The sequence below is a fragment of the Cucumis sativus genome, chromosome 3, assembly GCF_000004075.3.
Source record: "Cucumis sativus cultivar 9930 chromosome 3, Cucumber_9930_V3, whole genome shotgun sequence".
Taxonomy (NCBI): domain Eukaryota; kingdom Viridiplantae; phylum Streptophyta; class Magnoliopsida; order Cucurbitales; family Cucurbitaceae; genus Cucumis; species Cucumis sativus.
Window position 1 is genome coordinate 27,501,973 of NC_026657.2, and position 19,395 is coordinate 27,521,367.

Sequence of the window (19,395 nt, forward strand, 5' to 3'; positions counted from 1 at the left end):
TGTTCTTTTATTTTCATTTTCTCTCTACAACGTCACAAATTTGGTAAAACCGAACTCCCGAAAATAAGGATACCAAGATATTTGAATTTTTCAAGTACTTTCAGTTTTTTTTTTCTTTTAATGTACACTTGAAGAAAAAGAATTCTCAAACTAACTTTTTTCAAATTGAAAAAAATGATAACACAGCAATATTCGCACACAGATGAGGAAAATTGTATTGATTATTTGGGGGAAGCCAAGATAGTCTGAATGTTTTCTGTTCTAATTTACACAACCAACGAAGAGTGGGAAAAAATCATATTTAAAATACAACAAGCTTCATCTCAAACGATGAATAAAACTCCTACTCAATTGAAGATTTGGATACGAAGCCTTGATCTTCTCTCTCTGCCCTTATCCTAAAATCCTATGTTAAACTAACTAGCTATCAAAAAAACCGGGACCTGCTCGAGAAAGAAGCTCCTGGCCAGCATCCTTTCCCATTGCAATCATATCTTCAATGGCGTATGGACCTCGTCGAGAAGTTTCAAGAACTGAAATGAAAGGGAAGAAACAAGGGTAAGGATCAAAAGATGAAGATGACCAATGGTCTATCAATGGAGAGAAGAAGCTAACGAAAACAAGGGTAGAAGTTATTTCATATGAACATGCATGTTGATCGTAGTACCTCGGGTTCCATCTGGGGAAGCCACCAGCCCTTTAAATATACAATTGCCATCTTCATCTCTGGAAGCATATCCTGCTATCGGAGTTCGGCAAGATCCATCAAGAGTCTCAAGAAAAGCTCTCTCACAAACAACAGCCAGTCTTGTTTCCTCATGGTTTAATGAGGCTAAGTAATTGGCCTGCACAATGAGAAATCAAACAAGAGAGACATTAAGCATTTTTCCAAGCAATGAATTTTAATCGTATAAGCCTATACGGAGATAAGAAGTCAGCCACTTGAATAGGAACGATGGTTTTCTCAACAAGATAATAGTTATAATGGCAATTGCCAGACGAACATGGGTCATCAATTTCGATAGCTAATGAAAACACACCATTATGTCATCGTCACTTCGACAGGCAATCCCAATAGCTCCCTGAGCAACAGCTGGAAGCATTTCATCGATTGAAAGGATCGAAGTAACATTTTCTGTCATATTTAAACGCCGAAGTCCAGCTAGAGCCAACAGTGTTGCTTGGACCACTCCTTCATTCAGTTTTCTCAACCTTGTTTGGACATTGCCCCGAAAATTCTCCAGCACCTAACAGATGACACCAATGCGAGAGAGAGTGTCAGAATCAATCTAAGAGAATGAGATTTTAATCCTCTTCAAACATCTTTAAAATCATAGTCGTAAATGTTGCATCAAGAGTTGGGCATTCTAGATTAAAAGAATGGAGAGATGGGAGCAGCAGGGAATCTTCCAATCTCAAATAAGAAAATAAACTATCGTTGTCAAACAATATGACACCCCATTGTATTATAATGACTAAGAAGGAAAAGGTTGGAATTTATTGAGAACATAGACAACACAACTGCAATGGAGTTTATGGGTTTATGGATCAACCAATTTAGAACGAAATCCAAAGAGACATTCTTTCTATCATATTTTCTAGGAGCTTATTTCACACATCAGTCACTGCGATCAACAACCTAGCAAACGTAGAACCATAGCATACTTACTTTGAGGGATGGATATCTATTCAGTAGCTGAGACTTTCTTCTCAGTGAAGCTGTACCAATGATGCTTCCAGCTGGAAGCTCAGCAAATGAACCTGCACTCAGAGAAATGAATGCATCGCGGACATCCTCCCTCGGAAGGTTACATGGGAGGATGGTTTTTTCAGGCAAGTAAGTTGGTACATCTTTCATTGAGTGAACAGCAATGTCTATGTCACCATTAATAAGTGCATCATCGATCTCTTTAGTAAATAAGCCTTTCCCACCAATGTCTGCAAGTGGCTGAGAGAGTATTTTGTCACCAGTTGTTTTGATTACAACAATCTGAATGGCCCCATCTTCGGCTAGCTCAGGATGGGAAGCCATGAGTTTGTCTCTCGTCTCATGAGCCTGGGCAAGTGCTAATGGGCTGTCCTACACACAGAAAATTATATATGACACAGAAGAAGATGAAGCAACCCAAAAGAAGATTTAGCTCAAACAAGCATATAGAAAATGAAGTAGACTGTTTATCAACATAGTTCACGGTTTCAACAAGAAAATTAAATGTCCCCCTAACTCCTACTAGAATAAACTTTTTTTTTTTTACTTTCTGTTTTCTTTTAGAAAAAATGAAATAAAAAACCAAGCCTACAAAAGAGGGGACCTTCTAGGAAAAAGGAGCAATCAAGCAAAATACTACCTATACAGTCACAAAAAACAACTCGAAAGCCTAAGGAGAAACATGAAACTTAGAAAATGAAGAAACATGAAATCCAAAGATAAACGTGAAAACTTTGAATTCGAACCCCCTCTTAGACTTACTCTTCTTATGAAGAACTCGTTCTACTCTAACAGCAGCAGATTGGATCCTAAATTTGATGGCATGAGCAACATGAATACTTTATCCGAATTAAATCAATTCAGAAGTTAAGCACATTCGTAAGGAAGGAAGTTCTCCACAATTGATAGTTCTCAGGAATCTATTACTTTCTTTAATTTTGTTCATTTTCCACCCTTTCGTGTTCTTCATGGTCTGATTTACAAGCACACAAAAAATACTTCCATACTACTTCATTTGGACAAACGTAAACATACAAGTTTTGATAGATTCAAGTACAAACACGAGAAACATACTGTACTTCCTAACAATTCTACAATACAGCAAAATTATATCCCAATTGAAAGACACAAATTGAACTGATCCAAACCCTTCAACAATAATTCAATCCTCCACATTTTCAAACTCAAAATTAGAAACTAAAGTCAACCCAAAACTATAAAGCAAAAGAGAATCTGAAAAAGCCGCACAAAACAAAAAAGTTACCTTCCTCTGGTGCCAATTCTGAGAAGAGCAACCTTGGTCTTCTCTACCTGCTGCTCCGCAGCAACAGCTCTTATGAGACCAACGCCATGAAACTTCTTGGCGCCGTTAGAGAAAGTCGGAGGTTTAAGGGAAAGTGAAGAGAACCCAAGAAAAGAAAGAGAACCAACATTACAAGGGCGAGGCATTGGAGAGTGGCTTACAGAAGGGGAAGATAAAACACCCATTTGAGAGAGTGTTTGTTTGAGATTGAGAGAGATGAGGAGGAGGAGGAGGAGGGGAAGAAGAAGAAAGAAAGAAAGCAAAAAGGGGAAATGGGTTAGCTTAGAAGGGATTGTTTTTGATGACCCAACAGGGCAAATGTCTGCATTTGCGTTGGCGGATAGGATTCTCATCCATTTCACTTCGATTTGCAAAAACAACAAACAACGGTCCGGTTCAGGGACGGTTTGATCTGTTCATATTTGGGCTTTTCAAATAGGGTTTAGGTTTTATTTTAGTACTGTAAGTGAAATAATTTTTTGAAATTTATTATAATTTTCATATTCATTATAAAAAGAGAAAGTGAGAAATGAATAATAAAATAATAAATAAGTTAAAAAAAGAATTCTAAATAATAAATATTTTCTCTTGTATTACTTGCGTAGAGAGGAAAATTAATAATAAAATAATATTTTCTCTTCTTTGAACACAACCGATCTCCACCCTATCTATCTTTCATTTTAGTTATTGTTTTCTTTTAAATAACCTCTCGTCCTCATCTCCTTTCCCTTTGCTTGTATTTAGATTCCATTCACTCCCCAACGGCTAAAACCAAAACCTTACATTTAATATATAAATATTTTTCTTAGTTTTATTCTCATTAATTACCATTTTTTCTCAATCAATTCTTTCATAATTTTTTTTTATAGAAAGTGGTAAAAGAAAAATATTTACAAATAGGTCATTCCAAATTTGTTTAGTTAAAGTCCGTTTTTAATCCATCATTTTCTACGGTTTGTACATGGACACATAAAATAACAAAATAAATGGTCACATACACAAAATAAAAATGGCTAAATTGGGTTTCATCAAGTTACATTGGTACCTTATTACTGCACTAGTTGAGATATGAAGATTGGAGACGCGTACGTTTCATATGCCCACTAGAGAGTGCATTATCACCTTCCAGGACGTAGAAGTATTGTTAGGGATACATGTCGGGGAACCTGTTATCAGTCAAGTGCATGAAAATTGGATAAATTTATGTCGAATGTTGCTTTGTGTGGTCCCACCTACTAATAAAATAAAGGGATCAAGATTAAGTCTCATGTGGTTAGTTTCAAAACTTGATAATGATGCAAAAGAGAAAATCCTCATCATATGTACAAAATTATATTTTTTACAATTAATGAGAGGAAGTCTATTTTCTAATAAATTAGGTAGTTTTGTCATATGATGTTCCTATCATTATTTAGTGACTTACGTGAGGCGGATCAATACTCATCGGGTGGAGTGTGCTTTGCATGATTGTATGGACATCAATGCAAAACATCAAAGTGAGATGTTCTTGACATTGTTGGTCCATTGATACTTCTTCAAATTTGGGCTTGAGAATGATTTTCCAAAATAGCTCCACAACTTAGATATGCAAACGATTATCTACTACTTGGACGAGCACACAGTTCATGGTATGCTATTTTATTTAAATTTATATCAAACAATAATTTAATACTAGATGAGTGATATAATCAATTCTATATCTAAAATATTATTTTATTAATACAAATGGAGATGGAGAGACCAATTTAGTGTAACTATATCAGCTACTCGTATTATTTTATTAATCTAAAATATTATTGTATTACTCACATGTACATGTTCAACCTTCTTCACCATGATCAAGTAAACATATATTTATTTCTTTTTAATGTAATTTGTGATCTTTCGTATTATTTTGGTTCCTTACAAAAATATAATTGATAATTTGCTAAATTTTTGTAAGAACGGTCAAAATATATGGCGGACCATCAGCCATCTCTATCTTTTCATATTGGTGAGTGACATCATTTTCTAATAGGGTGTTCAGACATTCGATTTTAAACAAAATACCACATCAATGCTTAGCCACTTCTACATAACATTGACTTGAGAGTTACAGATTGGTAGACAAAGTTGCACATTTGGTAGTGTGAGGACAATCTCGTAGAAGATTTATGACGATAGGAGTTTCAACTCAGCAATTTGATATGAATATGACTCAAGAATGCATTTACTGGTATAATAATATTACGAGGCTCATCATCAACAATTTGATATTTATTTTATCTTTTAAATTAATGTAATTTGGTTATTAAAAATATTTTAGTTTACATTTAATTTGTTCAATTTTGAGTCATTATTAAAAAAAACGGTTCAACAATCATATTTTTTAATAATTAAAAAATATAATTATAATTTTTTATAAAAGTAGTGACAATGGAATGAAAGATAAAATACATAATTTATAAAAGAATTAAAATTTCAATTTGATTTTTTTTTTAAAAATCTCTGGTTATCTAATTATTTAAATTTACCTATTTAAATTATTTAAAGGCAAGGATTTGGATTGGAAATCGACCTTGAAAAGAGAAAATAAGTAGAGAACAAGAATGATTTGGGTGAAGAGAAGGTTTTAAGTTCAACTCAAAGACATTGAAGAGAGAGAATAAGAATCATGAGAAAATACAAATCTACCGTATTTCTATAAATCTTTTGTAGACTAACCATATTTATCTAAATTTCTCTCCCAAAATTCAATTGTGGTTTTTTTTAGAGAAAATGATGAAATTTATTTTTGTTATTTAATTAAATCAAAATTTTAAAACAGAATAAGATCAAACTTTCTTATAAAAAAAATAATGATATCGTTTAATTCTATCTCAAGTTAAATTTATTATTTCATTATAAAACAAGATAAAAATAAAATAAATAATTTCATTCTCAAATTAAGTTCAAAATTTAACAAATAAATAACTTCTAGTAAGTGTGTATATAATTGAATATCACAAATCACACACTCCTAAGTTTGAAGGATTGCAAATAGTGTCAATGTTAAGTTTGAAACTCCCGACCAACAACCTCAACACTTAACTCTCTTTGCATCGATGAAAAAGAAAACAAAGTAAAGAATTGATGAAATAATGGATCTGGTTGCGAATTCAATTTAGTCATATTCACAATATATGAGGATTGTGGAAGATCACAATGAAAGAAATATATGATAAAGTAATCGAAATATTGTGTATAAAGGTGTGAAAATAACGAATACTAAAATTTATTGTAATTTAAAAGAAATTTACTATTGCTCAAATATTTTAATTCATTGTGTTATATTGAAAAAGTATCTAATAAGTTGTATGTAAATGAGTCCATCCAATTTACTACCACTCACATTAAAAACATGAAAATAGAAAAATATGTTTGGAAAATTACCAAAAATAGGCGAAATATTGTGTATAAAGAAAGATACGTATATATGCATATATAGATACATATATATACATATATATGCATGTATATATACATATATATGCATGTATAGACACATATATATGCATGTATAGATACATATATATATATATATATATACCTTGGAGTTTAGAACATGAATTCTAGCATATTTGGTATCCCATATATAGATACATATATATACATATATATATACATATAAGATACAATGTTTAGAGGAGCCGATAGACGTTGTTGATGATTTCAACGAGGAAACTGGAGAAAAAAGTTTTATCCATTTTGATTCAGACATCAGGGAAATAGAACCCTTATCCACTCAACGGCCACACATTTGGCCTGCATGTAATTTTTTAGCCCTTTCTTCAAAAGTTTTTACCACCCAACAATTGTATCATTGTTTTTCTAATGGATCAAAGAACATAGGAAATTGTTACTTATCTAAAAAAAAGAAAAGAAAAAAGGGACCTAAGAGAGATAAAAATATTGAAGTGGAATTATCCCTACGTCTCTTCTATATGAGCAAAGTAATAGTAGGGAATGTTGGGCATTGTTTGAGTGCTTACTTCTTTCCTTGAGCTTTCCCACCATCAATGAAATTAATGATTCTTAAAAGGATATTCAAGTTTTAAGTTTAAGCTATGTGTACGGTTGTATTATGAACATGTGTGATACATGTAAAGTTGATGTTATCATTAGACATATTTACATCACTAAATCTTGAGGAATCCTTGTTCACTTCTATATAATCTATTGCAATAGCATGATATTTTGTGTTAATTTCTGTAGTACATCTTTTTACACCCATGTTTGTCCTTTCAAAACCATGATGTTATACATCTAAAGGCTAAACAATGTAACTGCAGGTACAAGTTTGGTTTATGTCCAAATGGTCCTGATTGTCGGTATAGGCATGCAAAGGTGCCTGAACCTCCACCTCCATTGGAAGAAATCCTTCAGAAAATACAACATTTAGGTTCATACAATTATGGTCCCTCAAACAAATTTTTTACACAACGTGGAGTTGGCTTATCCCAACAAAATTAGAAATCTCAGTTTCCTCAGGTTCCAGCCCTCGTCACTCAAGGAGTGACAGGAAAACCTTCTGCAGCAGAATCTGCTAATGTCCAACAACAGCAAGGTCAACAGTTTGCACCACAAGCCAGCCAGACTCCAGTACAAAGTCTTTCTAATGGCCAGCCTAATCAATTAAACAGAAATGCAATGTCTTTGCCTCAAGGAATATCTAGGTGTGTCTGAAGAGACATGAAGTTTTTCTGCATGTTACTTTAACTAAATTTTTGTTTCATATGAACACAGTGTTACAGAGATATGTTATTTAACCTTCACTGTTCAAATCATATTTGTGCTTCTTTTGGTTACTCAAAGTTCCCACTAGTCATTAGTTATAGTCCATGGGACTACAAGAATTTTTAGGTAGAATAAGATTCCTAGAGTTTAAGATGAGTACATGTAAATATAGAAAATTCACTTTCATTGAGAAGAAATAAAGAATTTAGAAGAGCATGAATTGTATCGTCTTAAGGTATTTGCGGTTTAACACGTTCTGTATCAAGCTATTAAATGCTATGTCTCTGATGTCAAATGCCAAGTTATACCTATCTTCTCCATTTGTTGATGCATTTCATAAACTATTATCAAAGCTTCTGTTTTTAATGGGAAAAAAGGAAAGAAAAACAAAACAAAACTCAGTTTCTATAACAATCAAAACATTATTTTAATATAACAAAACAAATAAAAACTGAAGAAGAAGATGAAGGAGAGAATGTCAATTAGATAGCAAAGAGAAAGGGAAACTTACAGAATTAGAGTAAGTTGAAAGGACATGCAATTCCACTTAGATAAAACCAAATACCATATAAAATGGTTGTTACACACAAAGTAATACAAACATCGTGAAAAAAAATACAATAAGTAAATATTCTATAAAATGTTCACATTGATTTTGATAACCAAAACCAAAAGGTGGTAATCAAAACCAAACTATATCTAGAGAATAAAAAATTACAAAGTAGGATAAATAAAAAGAGAAGGAAAGTCTTCAAGTTGCAGAAGGAAAATCTTCAAATTAGATTTGTCAGAGAGATGACTTTATTGATCTTGCAAACAACTCATGAAACATTTTTATGATCATCTTCCACTTGCATTAAAACAATGAACTTTTTGTACATTGTGATCTTGCAAACAACTCAAGCACAAACCAAGCTATGACTTGCACTAGTTTAAAAAACACACTTGGGGAATGATTTACACTACACACATTGGGTTCTCTTTATGTTACCCACCAAGCTATAGCTTCAAACCAAGAAAATCTTAAGACATAAACAACCAGTGTTGCATTTAGAGAACCAAACATTGACACATTGAAGTTATTCAAAATATGTTACCAAAACCTAAATCATCATTCATTTTAAGACAGAAACCATCAGTGTTGCATACGAAGACAAATAAACAGAAACCATATAAGGACATACATTAGGACATTACCAATGCAAGTATAAAACTAATACTACATACCAAGACGGGGACTAATCTTGTATGCTCGACTTCTCTATGTATGAAATTGAATTGGTACACGTTAATCTATTGTGGCCTATTTCTTTACATCGACCATATTTATGCAATTTTGGTGCTTCACTCACACTTGGAATCCTCTTTTTCTTCGGTCGACCAACTCTTTTGACTACTTTCGGAGGTAAGACAGTCATATGTACATATTCTTCACTTGTCTTCCATTCCAACTGATTCCCAACTGGGTAGACGACATCTGAATATGCTGCCAACAAACATTCATTAGTGTAATAGTTAGCACATAAACTATAAACATTTATATTACGATCCTGTGCTACAACAATGACATGTGCGCATGGTAGTTGCTCAACTTGAAACTCCTTACAAGTGCACTCTTGAGTATGAAGATTTTCAACCTCCTCTTTATCTAAATCTTTAACATAGAATTGATAACAATCAATTGGGTTGACCTTCATTGTCAAAACTCGTTCTTGTTTCTTTTGTAGAACTAGCTCGGCCTATTTAGTCAATGTAGACGTCACTTTAATGCCTTCTTCTCGACGCTCCCAAAACCAATGTTGTAGCAAAGCTCGAACATGTTCAAGGAATGAAGCAATAGGCAAATCTCTAGGTTATTTCAGTATAGAATTCATGGACTCTGCTATATTTGTTGTCATCATGTTATATCATCTTCTTCGACAGTGAAAATGAGACCATCGTGTTATTCCAACATCGTTTAAATATTTTCCTGAATCATTAGGAAATGCAAGAATACTTCTCCACGCTTCTGAGAACGTTGATTCACGATATGTTCTAGATGCATTGTAAAACAAAGTAGCTATAGTGTCTATTCTTATATTTATCATTCAAATTTTGAGTCAAATGTTGGACACAAAGTCCATGGAATGCGGAGGGAAAAACCAATGAAATACCCTTAGATAAACATGTTTTTCGATCTATCATGAAGCCTAGATTAGGCACCTCCCCTATTGCCCTTTCAATTTCTCTAAGAACCATTGTATTGATGCATCTGTTTCTCTGTTCACCACTTCAAAGGCAAGAGGATAAATTTGATTGTTACCATTTAAGCAAACGACAACTATCAACTGACCCCGATATTTAAGGAATGTTCCATCCATGACTATAACCCTCAACATATGGACCAACAGCCATAAAAAGGTACTTGAAGAAATGATCATCTTCAAGTTCCATGTGAAATATTGTACCTAGATTTGCAAGTTTGGGAGCTTCACCATATCTAAGCAATAGATTATATGACTCTTCAGGACACCCGCGCACTCGTTCATACGCATTTTCTCTAGCGCGCCATGCTTTTTCATAACTCATATTTATGCCATAGTCTTGCCTCATGTCTTCTATGATATCACGTGGTTTGTATAGACGACCGACTCCCTTGAACTTTGACTTTATTAATTCTCCAACAACCCAAGATTTTGCTTGCCTATGGTCACGATTCAAAAACGTCAAGAGAACACGAATGAACTTTGACATACTTTTTAATCTTAAATATATTTGAATCCTTCAATCTCATCGCTCGCAGTCTCCAACCACACTTGTTGTCAATGCATCTAACAAAGAGAACCTCTTTTGTAGACTTTTTTACTACAAACTGAAAAAAATTTCATTGCCAAGACACTTAATCTCATTGACAAATCTCTTTTGGAAAAAAATATTTGTCCTACATCAAACTCCTCACTTGTAGAGCTTTCTTCGGACCAATCACTCCTGTCTGTCTTCAACTTTCGGCTAGAAGAGCTGTAATGAACTTTAGATTTTCCTTTGCAATCTTTTGTAGGAGCATCTCTATGTTGTGGGATGTCAAATGATTCACTATTCATCTCAACTGGCTCCCATGTAAAAGTCTCATCTTTCGAATCATATGACTCATATGATTCCCATATAGCCGAAGTGGTCCCTATCACGTTATCACACAAGCCAACTTCAACTTCACGAACATGAACTTCATTCTCATTTAATGTATCCATTGCAATTGGAGGATGAGGGTTTAAGTTATGAGCTTGGTTGCTCCCAGATACTGAATTGTAATCTTTGCTTAACACTTTCTTGTTTTGATTGCTTTTAGGCTCAAATGAGACGTATAAAGGGACCTCTAATGGATTTTCACTAAGAAATAAAACTTCAAATCACGGTTATTGCTTAACTCAAATGGAGGAGCTTCGTGTTTCACTTTAATTATCTCATATATGCATCTTATCATTATGTCGAATTTTGTAGAGTCAACTTCTGCAGGTCATATAATTCTGCCTATAAATCTTTATGTGTTATTTTTTTACGGACAACGATGCCTTTTAACACGCCTCCTTCGTATTTTCTTCGTCCTTCATCCCATGTACCACCATAACGCACTAACATCCGAACATGTGACATCCTTAAACCACCTTCTACTTTTTAATTGCTGCAAAAACTGATTTGAAGTTAGAATTTGACATATCACATAAAAAAAGTTTATTGACTTATTTTGCTAAATTAAAAAACAGTAGCTAAACACTAAATAAAACGTGCATAGTCACACCCTAAATAAGTATATGACTAATTCAATCTTGGACATTTAAAGTTTGACAGCTGCGAGATGTTTACGATATTGCGAGATACAAAAATCAATAGTTAAAAGTCACCCTAAATCAATTCATTTGAGATTAAACATTTGAATTTAAGAACTTACGAGACGCCTGCGAGATGTTTGCGAGATAAAAAATAATAATAATAACTTGCTAACATTCTTTGAAACAACCCTAAATTAACTTGGAACAATTAAAAATTATGTTTGATTTATACATTTAAGATGCAAATATATATACATATATCACAACACGATTAGGATTAAAAAAAAACAAAAAAATTAAAACAAATCACGGTGCGTGAGATGTTCACCGGAGTAGAGGATGAACGACATTAGAGTAAAAAGCAGAAAGTTGACAAACTTTTGAGAGAGGAGAAGATCTGCAAATAAGTTTTTTTTTTTCCCTTTGGGTATTGTACGTTGAAGAGAGGTTGGAAGAAAAGAGACAAATGTAAAGAAGTAAAATTAAATAAGGGTATTTTGGACATTTCACTCCAAATTTGTCATAAATCTCAACCATTTTAAAATCAATCCTAAAAGTCATTTTCTACTCCATTTTTGGCATATTTTTTGCAATTTCCCAATATGTTTTTGTGTTATAATATAAGATTAGAAAGGTAGGTTATACTAAATTAGTAATCAATAAAATAGATTATTAATATCTTAACCCTTAAAATAACTCAAACTTTAAGGATAATTTAAGGTGAGGTTAATTTTAACAACGAACAAGAATTTAACTTGATGTTAATTTGGAAAAACAAAGCGATGTTAATTTTCTTTTTTAGGAAAACTTGGAGTTTCGAACCCGCGCCGAAGAAGAGGAACCAAAGAAAGAATATGAGATTGCTCTCTCACACATTTCGTTGTGTAAAACCCCCAATTTCAAATCCACCACTATCCAAATCTTCTTCTTCCTCATCTAAGGATCCAACACTGATCGTTAAATCAGAGCCGAAGCCTAAGCTTAAGCAATGGTGTGTTTATCTCATCATCTCCTCCAATTCTCCCATCAAAACCTATGTAGGGGTCACCCTTGACTTCGATCGACGGTAACTCCAATTTCTTCTCTTCTGTTCCTTGTTCCAACAACAGATTCCATGATTTGATGTTGAGAAGTTATCTGGGTCATCTTCGATTAGCCTTAAAAAGCTGATATCCTCTACTGAATTTCATTGGCAAAGAAATTGGCACTTTGCAACTTTTAGATGTCCTTTATGCATAAAAGCTATACAAATGTTTCTTAATATCTTAAAGTTGTGTTCTTGTACAGTTTGAAACAACATAATGGTGAAATAAAAGGTGGTGCAAAAGCAACTCGAGCGGGACGACCCTGGATTTGTGCGTGCACAATTCATGGTTTTAAAGACCAAAGTCAAGGTATTCAATTAAATTACATACTTCTACAATCATTCTGCAATTTGGCCTTCAATTTCAAGGGGCATTGCTTGGTTTTTTGTGATTAGTTATTCTAGACATTAAGTTGCCTTGGACTTTTGAAAACATGAGTTGTCTCCTAGTTTCTTTGTTGTGGCTGTGATCTTGCTAAGTAAGTTAGATGACAATGGTCTAATCTATTTCATTTTTTCTGTTATTGTGAAAACTATTTCCTTGCGAAACAACATTTATTCACTGCTCTTCCCTGACATTTGTTATAAGATGCATCCTAACTACCGTGAGTTAGCTTAGTGGTTAATAAGGACCATGTAAGTAATTAAAGGACTCAGAGAGATAGGTTTAAGTCATGATATTCACCTACCTAAAATTTAAAGTCTATAAGTTAACTTGACAACCAAATGTAGCAAGTTTAGGATCGTGAGAGTAGTTGAGGTGCATATAAGTGAACAAAAAAACTCACTTTTTTTAAAAAACGGAAAATGCATCTTTGATGAGAGCTTAACATGTCTATGTGAGAGTTGAATGATAGGCCACAGCCTATAGTTTTGTTTGTCAACAACAAAGGGAAAGATTTTGGGAGCTTTCCCAATCTCTCCCAATACTCAAAAGAGAGTCCCAAGTACAAAATATCAGTGAAAAGATGATCAACACAAGTATTTAAAGAAAAAGCAAATGAAAAAAACTAAACCATCCTAAAAAATTTCTGGCCCGCACAACTAACAGAATTTCTTAAGGGCCCACAACACATATTTCCTCACTTAATTACCCTTTCTTATGCCTTCGACTATATACTTTCAAGCTTGGGGCCTTATAATTGAACTCCAGCATTACTCTTTAAATCCTTATATTTTCTTAAAAGCCTGAAAATACTTTACTTGGAGGAGAGAAACCTCAGAGAATTCCTCCTATTAAATCCGTGTATAAATGCTGATGTTTGCCCTTTTTATAAGAATAATGAAATAGTAGAATCAAAGCCAAATAAGACATCTCTTCAGTAAGTACTCTGCAGCAAAGTGTTCTAGAAGACCCACAATTCATGATGTATGTGCCAAGTGCGATAGTATTGGGTACTTGCAGTTGAAGCATTGATGGGGCCAGAGGAGGCAAAAGATAATGTGGTGGTGACTTGGGATTTCATTTCATACTCCAAAAGACACAAGGAATAGGAAGAAACTTTAGGTAACCTAAAATTTTAACTCATCAATTAAAGGTGGAAAATTTTCTTTATCTGTTTAAGTACCAATATAAGATGATTCAAGGTTGAAGACACTACTCTTGTGAGTTGTCAAGAAAATGCTGCAAAATCCTGTGCCAGAATACTGTAGACATACTTTCTGGTATCTGAAACTCTCTTATCCTTGCAACTGGAAGTACTAATGAGACTGAAAACAGGTAAATACCTAGAATGCAGCATTCAAATTGTTTTGTATTCTTAACTTGCCGCCTTAAACAGCATTGGCAACTGGAGTAGGAGTTAAACATGTTTAAATTAAGGGTGCATATCTGAGTGGAAACTAACATGCTATGGCAACGCCAAGTAAGAAGATATTTAGTTTGGCTGCCACATCATCATATAATTCCATGGAAATGGTCTCCCATATTGGGTAAAATGCAACAGTATAGCTGCAAAAGGAGAGACAATGGTAACTAATATAATACTGTGCTAGACCTTTTAAGGGGTGTGGCCCAAGGAGTTGGGAGAGGAGTTGCGAGGCTCCACTCCTTGTTTGGCCCAAGGAGTTTGTAGGCTTTGTAACTAAAACCCATCAATTTTGTGTCTTATTAAATCGTTACACTAATAGGTCCTAGGAGTTGACAACTCCAATCTTTACCCGAAACACCCCTTTCAAGTGAGTGTAAAGCATAAGAGAGTCGGGCAAAGGAGTGACTTAGCTTTAATTGAGAACTGTATTGTTTAGGATGGATGTAACTATTTAGTTAGACCAGCATGAGCGGTGTGACTTGCAGAGTATTTAGGAGTGAAATTTGGGCAAAGATAGGAAACCCATGGATTCTCCCTTTTTTGTATCATATAATATGAAACAGTTTCTATCATATAATTTTTTCTTCCCATAAAGTAGAGATCTAGAAACAAACTCATGAATTTCATTAATGTCGACAAGAAGAAGACAAATAAAGGCAATAGTAAACACAGATGATAAAATAATAGTTGAGTTCTTTTTCCTGTTTGGGAAAGGAACTGGTGCATTTTGCAGGTGAAATGCTCAAGGACAGTTTCAGGGCTCTATAATTCATGCCCTAAGTTTGTGTAATGAACCAACCATGATATTTATGATTTCCATGGCTGAGACAACTCCATGCATAAGAAATACTTGCTGATTGGATTGACTTATTTATGCAAAGAAACAAACTTATTCAATATTTTACACAGCTTGCATTCCTCTTGCTTATCCATTTTTGGTAGTCATCAGCTCCTCAAATTATATGCATGTTAAGACTCCTACCTACCAAATTGGGCCTTCCATCTTTAGTGCCTTTAACATTTTTTTTCCTTCAGAAATGAAACAAGTTGCAATTTTAATCGCCATGTATGGTATCCCATTTATCATTTGCCTGACATTCGAAGGGCAGTAGTTGGGGTTGTACTTACTTCTGCCAAGGGAAATGAAGCAACTGGGAGATTTCTAGGACTCTCATAGTACCCTACTTCGTTTGTTCATACTATAAATTGGTTTTCATAAATGTCAGTAGATCCCACCCATTTTTGAAAAGTGTGTTGTTGTGGTATACAATAAATGGAGGGAGTTTTTTGTACTCCCATAGTAAAGAAAATTTTCCCCAACTCATTGTCATCCTTTAAACAACTTTTGGTAGGAAGTAATTTGTAGTAATCACTACACAACAAAAATTGTCGAGTTTCACTGGTATCTATTGATTGTATGTTATGTGAGATCTTATAAATGTCTTGTTTCTGGTTGCATTTATGATTCATATTGTTGTGCTATGAACATTCTTCAAATTCATGTCCCAAAATCATCCTGCATAAATTTTATCAACACAATGATTTCATTTTTGAAACCTTACACTAAGTTTTTCTTTGGTTCATCAACTTGACACCAAATTTCTCGTGTTTTTCGACCAAGAAACGTTCTGTGAAATCATTCCCACACCATTTCTGATGCTGTTTTTGTATCCTTGGTATGCAGCTTGTGAGTTTGAATCAAAATGGAAAAAAGTTTCAAGGAAAATATCCTATGAGAAGAAGGAGGAGGATGTGGGAAAGCTATTAGATGATCAAACATTAAGATTGCTGAAGCACAGGGAAAGAGCTTTAGGAAAAGTGAAGTGTCTGTTTGATTGCAGTCAATTTGAGTTTGATTGGAAATTGGATCCTTTCTGATTCTTTACATGGGTTGTGGTTTTTCTTTTTCTTTTACAAATATTTATATATTTATTTTCAATTCTATGAATTGAAATAATGATTGTTTATAAGATAAATATCTCATCTTTAAAATTGTGTTAAATGTAACATTTATGATTTCGTACTTTTTAATGGAAGACATGTCTATAATTTATATACATTTAAGCCAAAAATAAAGTAATTGAAATGTTGAAAGACCATTTTTTTTTCCAATCCAATTAGTTCAGCCATAGCTATTGCAGTTTTTAATATTTGAATTTAGTTTAAAACTATAAAAACAAAAAATTCAAAAAATAAATTTAAATTAGTAAATGAAAATTTTATTATCTTCAAATGAACTAGGATTCTTTTACTATATAATGGAAATATTAAACCCATCAAAACATGTAAATATCAACATATTTATGAAATTTCAATGTTATGATACTCACAATCGATTTAGTACAAACGTCACATCAATACCATAGAGTTATGTTTGCTTTGATGTTCACAAACTAACTTTGACATTATGTTATTATAAGTCATTGTCTTAGTCATTCATATTTATTCTATCAACAACTGACTTAATTACACAACTTTTTTTTTTTTCAAATTGCAATTAGGCAAATCTTAGTTTGACCTAATATATCGAGCTGAAGTCATATTAATAAACACCATATTAGTATTAGTCTAATATTTCGAAAGAGTTTTATTGAAATAGTATTAACTCAAATGACATAAAAGTTATACAATCCATCTTAGATCAACTTGTCCTTTTTTTACCTAAATAAACTTTCAAGTAAATTTGAACTATAATAACTTCCAAACTAATTTCAGAAAAATAGTTTTCCAACACTTACAACTACTGTCTTGGGAACTCAAGAAGAAAACAAAATTATTGTAAACGATAAACTAGTAAAAATATTTTACCAAATATAACAAAACTTTAAATTTGACTAATGATAAACACTAATAGACGTCTATCAATCTATTATCAATATAATATAAAGTTTTACTATATTTTGTAAACATTTTTTTTATTCATTTTGGTATGCGTGACATTTCTTAAAAAATTTAAAGTAATTGAAAATAAAATTTCTCAAAATAATTAAATTCAACAAATTTAGTTTTAGAACATTTTTTTTTTAGAAACTCAAACTTACATATAATTCGTATAAATAGTGAGTTATTCTTTTTTATACCTAAAAATTTTAGCCTTCAACTATAACAGGGAATATATAGATAATTATGCTAATTATGTCATATAAGTAACATTTTTTTTTTTGTTGAAGAAAAGATGTGATAAAATTAAAAAGAAGTGTTTGAAAACTAAGTTTAAATTAAAAAATATATATAGTAATAATAAAATAGAATTACTCTGAAATACATATAATTACTAAAGTAATTACCTTGAAATGATTTGTTCTAATAAAAAAAAAAAACTTATCTACAGTTCATTAAAGAATTAAAAAAGCAAAAACAAAACAAAAGCATAGTGTGCTCATCTATTGTTTTCTTAGAACAAAAAGGAAACAAATCAATAACAAAAATAATGCAACAAAGGAAATTAGCAATTAAATTGATATTTAGATGACAAAAATATGTACCAACCAACTAAGAATGAGAATGATTTTGAAGAAATGACATAATTACCACAGAATATTTCTCTGTAAATATATATATTAGTAAGAACAATTTCAAAACAAAACAAACTAATTCAAATGGAAAAAAAAAAGAATAAAAAAGAAAAGAGTAGTTTTAAACGAAACCAAAACAAATGATTACATTTTTAATTGTGGTTATAAAGGAATTTTAGAAAAATGATTTGGCAAATGTAATGCAATAGAAGAGTTTAAATGTTAAAATCAAATGAAGGTGAAGAAAGAAGAAGAAGGAGAGACAAGCATTGAGAAGTGACTTACCAATCAATCAATTAATTTGGTATAGCTAGAAGAAAAATCATTTGTAAACTTCACAATGAAATTCTTTCCGAATGCATATAAATATTTATAAAAAGGGTAAGAAAGTGTATAATAATTAATCATTTATTTTTTTTGTTATTGAATTTGAAAACTTTGGTTACTCATTAAAAAGTGTAAAGAAATGAGTGAAAAATACAAAACCTTAAAATTCTTTAGGAACAAAAACAAAGACAAAAAGTTTTCCTTTTTTAAAGGAAAACAAGAAGGTTTAGTAAATTAATTAACATATATATAATATTAAAGAAAAGAAAAATCTTACACATTCTCCACAAAAGAATGCTTACAAAATTAATTATTAATCTTTAAAATTGATGAAAGTAATTTAAAAACCAATAGATAAAATTAAAAAAATAAGACCAAATGTAATTTTGATCTAAGAGGTTTAGTGTCGTTATCTATCCGAATCCTTGACGATTTAAAAGTGACACTTAAGAGTTGAATCTATTAGTTGTTAAAGTTGATCATTAGTTGAGTAACAGAAAGTTAAGATGACACTAAGTTAGCCATTATTTTAATAATTTTATATTAATTTGTATTGTTTTTATTTTATTTTATTTGGTCTTTCTTCAGCTCTCCATCCCATTTCTTCTCCTCCAGGTGGATGGATTTTGAATTGTTACCATTTTTATGGTGTGCTTAGGTTTATATATATATATAATAAGATTACAGTTTAAAAAATAAATTAAAATATAATAATAGTTTTAAAAAAAGAAATATCAAATCTGTACAGAGGACAAAGAATTGAAGGAAAATTAACATCTTTACGATCTGGGTTATATCTTCTCAATTATGCATAATTTATGCATCTATAGTTGAAAACATGAGAACGAAAAAATGTTTTTTTTCTTTCAATTGTATTTAATACTCATTTCTTCCCTAAAAACAATAGTTAATTTCAAATAAAATAAAAATAAATTAGAATAAAAGGAAAGTAGGAAACACAGAAAATCTTCCACTAGCTATATGGTATAGTATAGAAAAAATGAAATATTGAAACGGTTACCATATTCTAATTCATTTCATTATAAAACGGCAATGCCAACTCATATCTCATGGATCACATGATCA

The 19,395-nt window shown here is 32.1% G+C and overlaps 2 protein-coding genes across 2 annotated transcripts; one reads left to right on the forward strand and one right to left on the reverse strand.

Moving 5' to 3' along the window:
- Nucleotides 1–191: 191 nt before the first annotated feature.
- On the reverse strand, nt 192–3,360 carry LOC101219749 (porphobilinogen deaminase, chloroplastic). Its single transcript, XM_004149684.3, has 5 exons — nt 2,973–3,360; nt 1,670–2,075; nt 1,041–1,247; nt 668–845; nt 192–533 (listed from the first exon to the last, which is right to left on the reverse strand). Exons 1-5 carry the CDS (start codon nt 3,194–3,196, stop codon nt 421–423), a joined length of 1,128 nt encoding a protein of 375 aa, XP_004149732.1. The 5' UTR covers nt 3,197–3,360; the 3' UTR covers nt 192–420.
- Nucleotides 3,361–12,371: 9,011 nt separating this feature from the next.
- On the forward strand, nt 12,372–16,547 carry LOC101220472 (structure-specific endonuclease subunit SLX1). The gene is made up of 3 exons (XM_004151464.3): nt 12,372–12,638; nt 12,860–12,966; nt 16,152–16,547. Exons 1-3 carry the CDS (start codon nt 12,427–12,429, stop codon nt 16,343–16,345), a joined length of 513 nt encoding a protein of 170 aa, XP_004151512.1. The 5' UTR covers nt 12,372–12,426; the 3' UTR covers nt 16,346–16,547.
- Nucleotides 16,548–19,395: the final 2,848 nt, after the last annotated feature.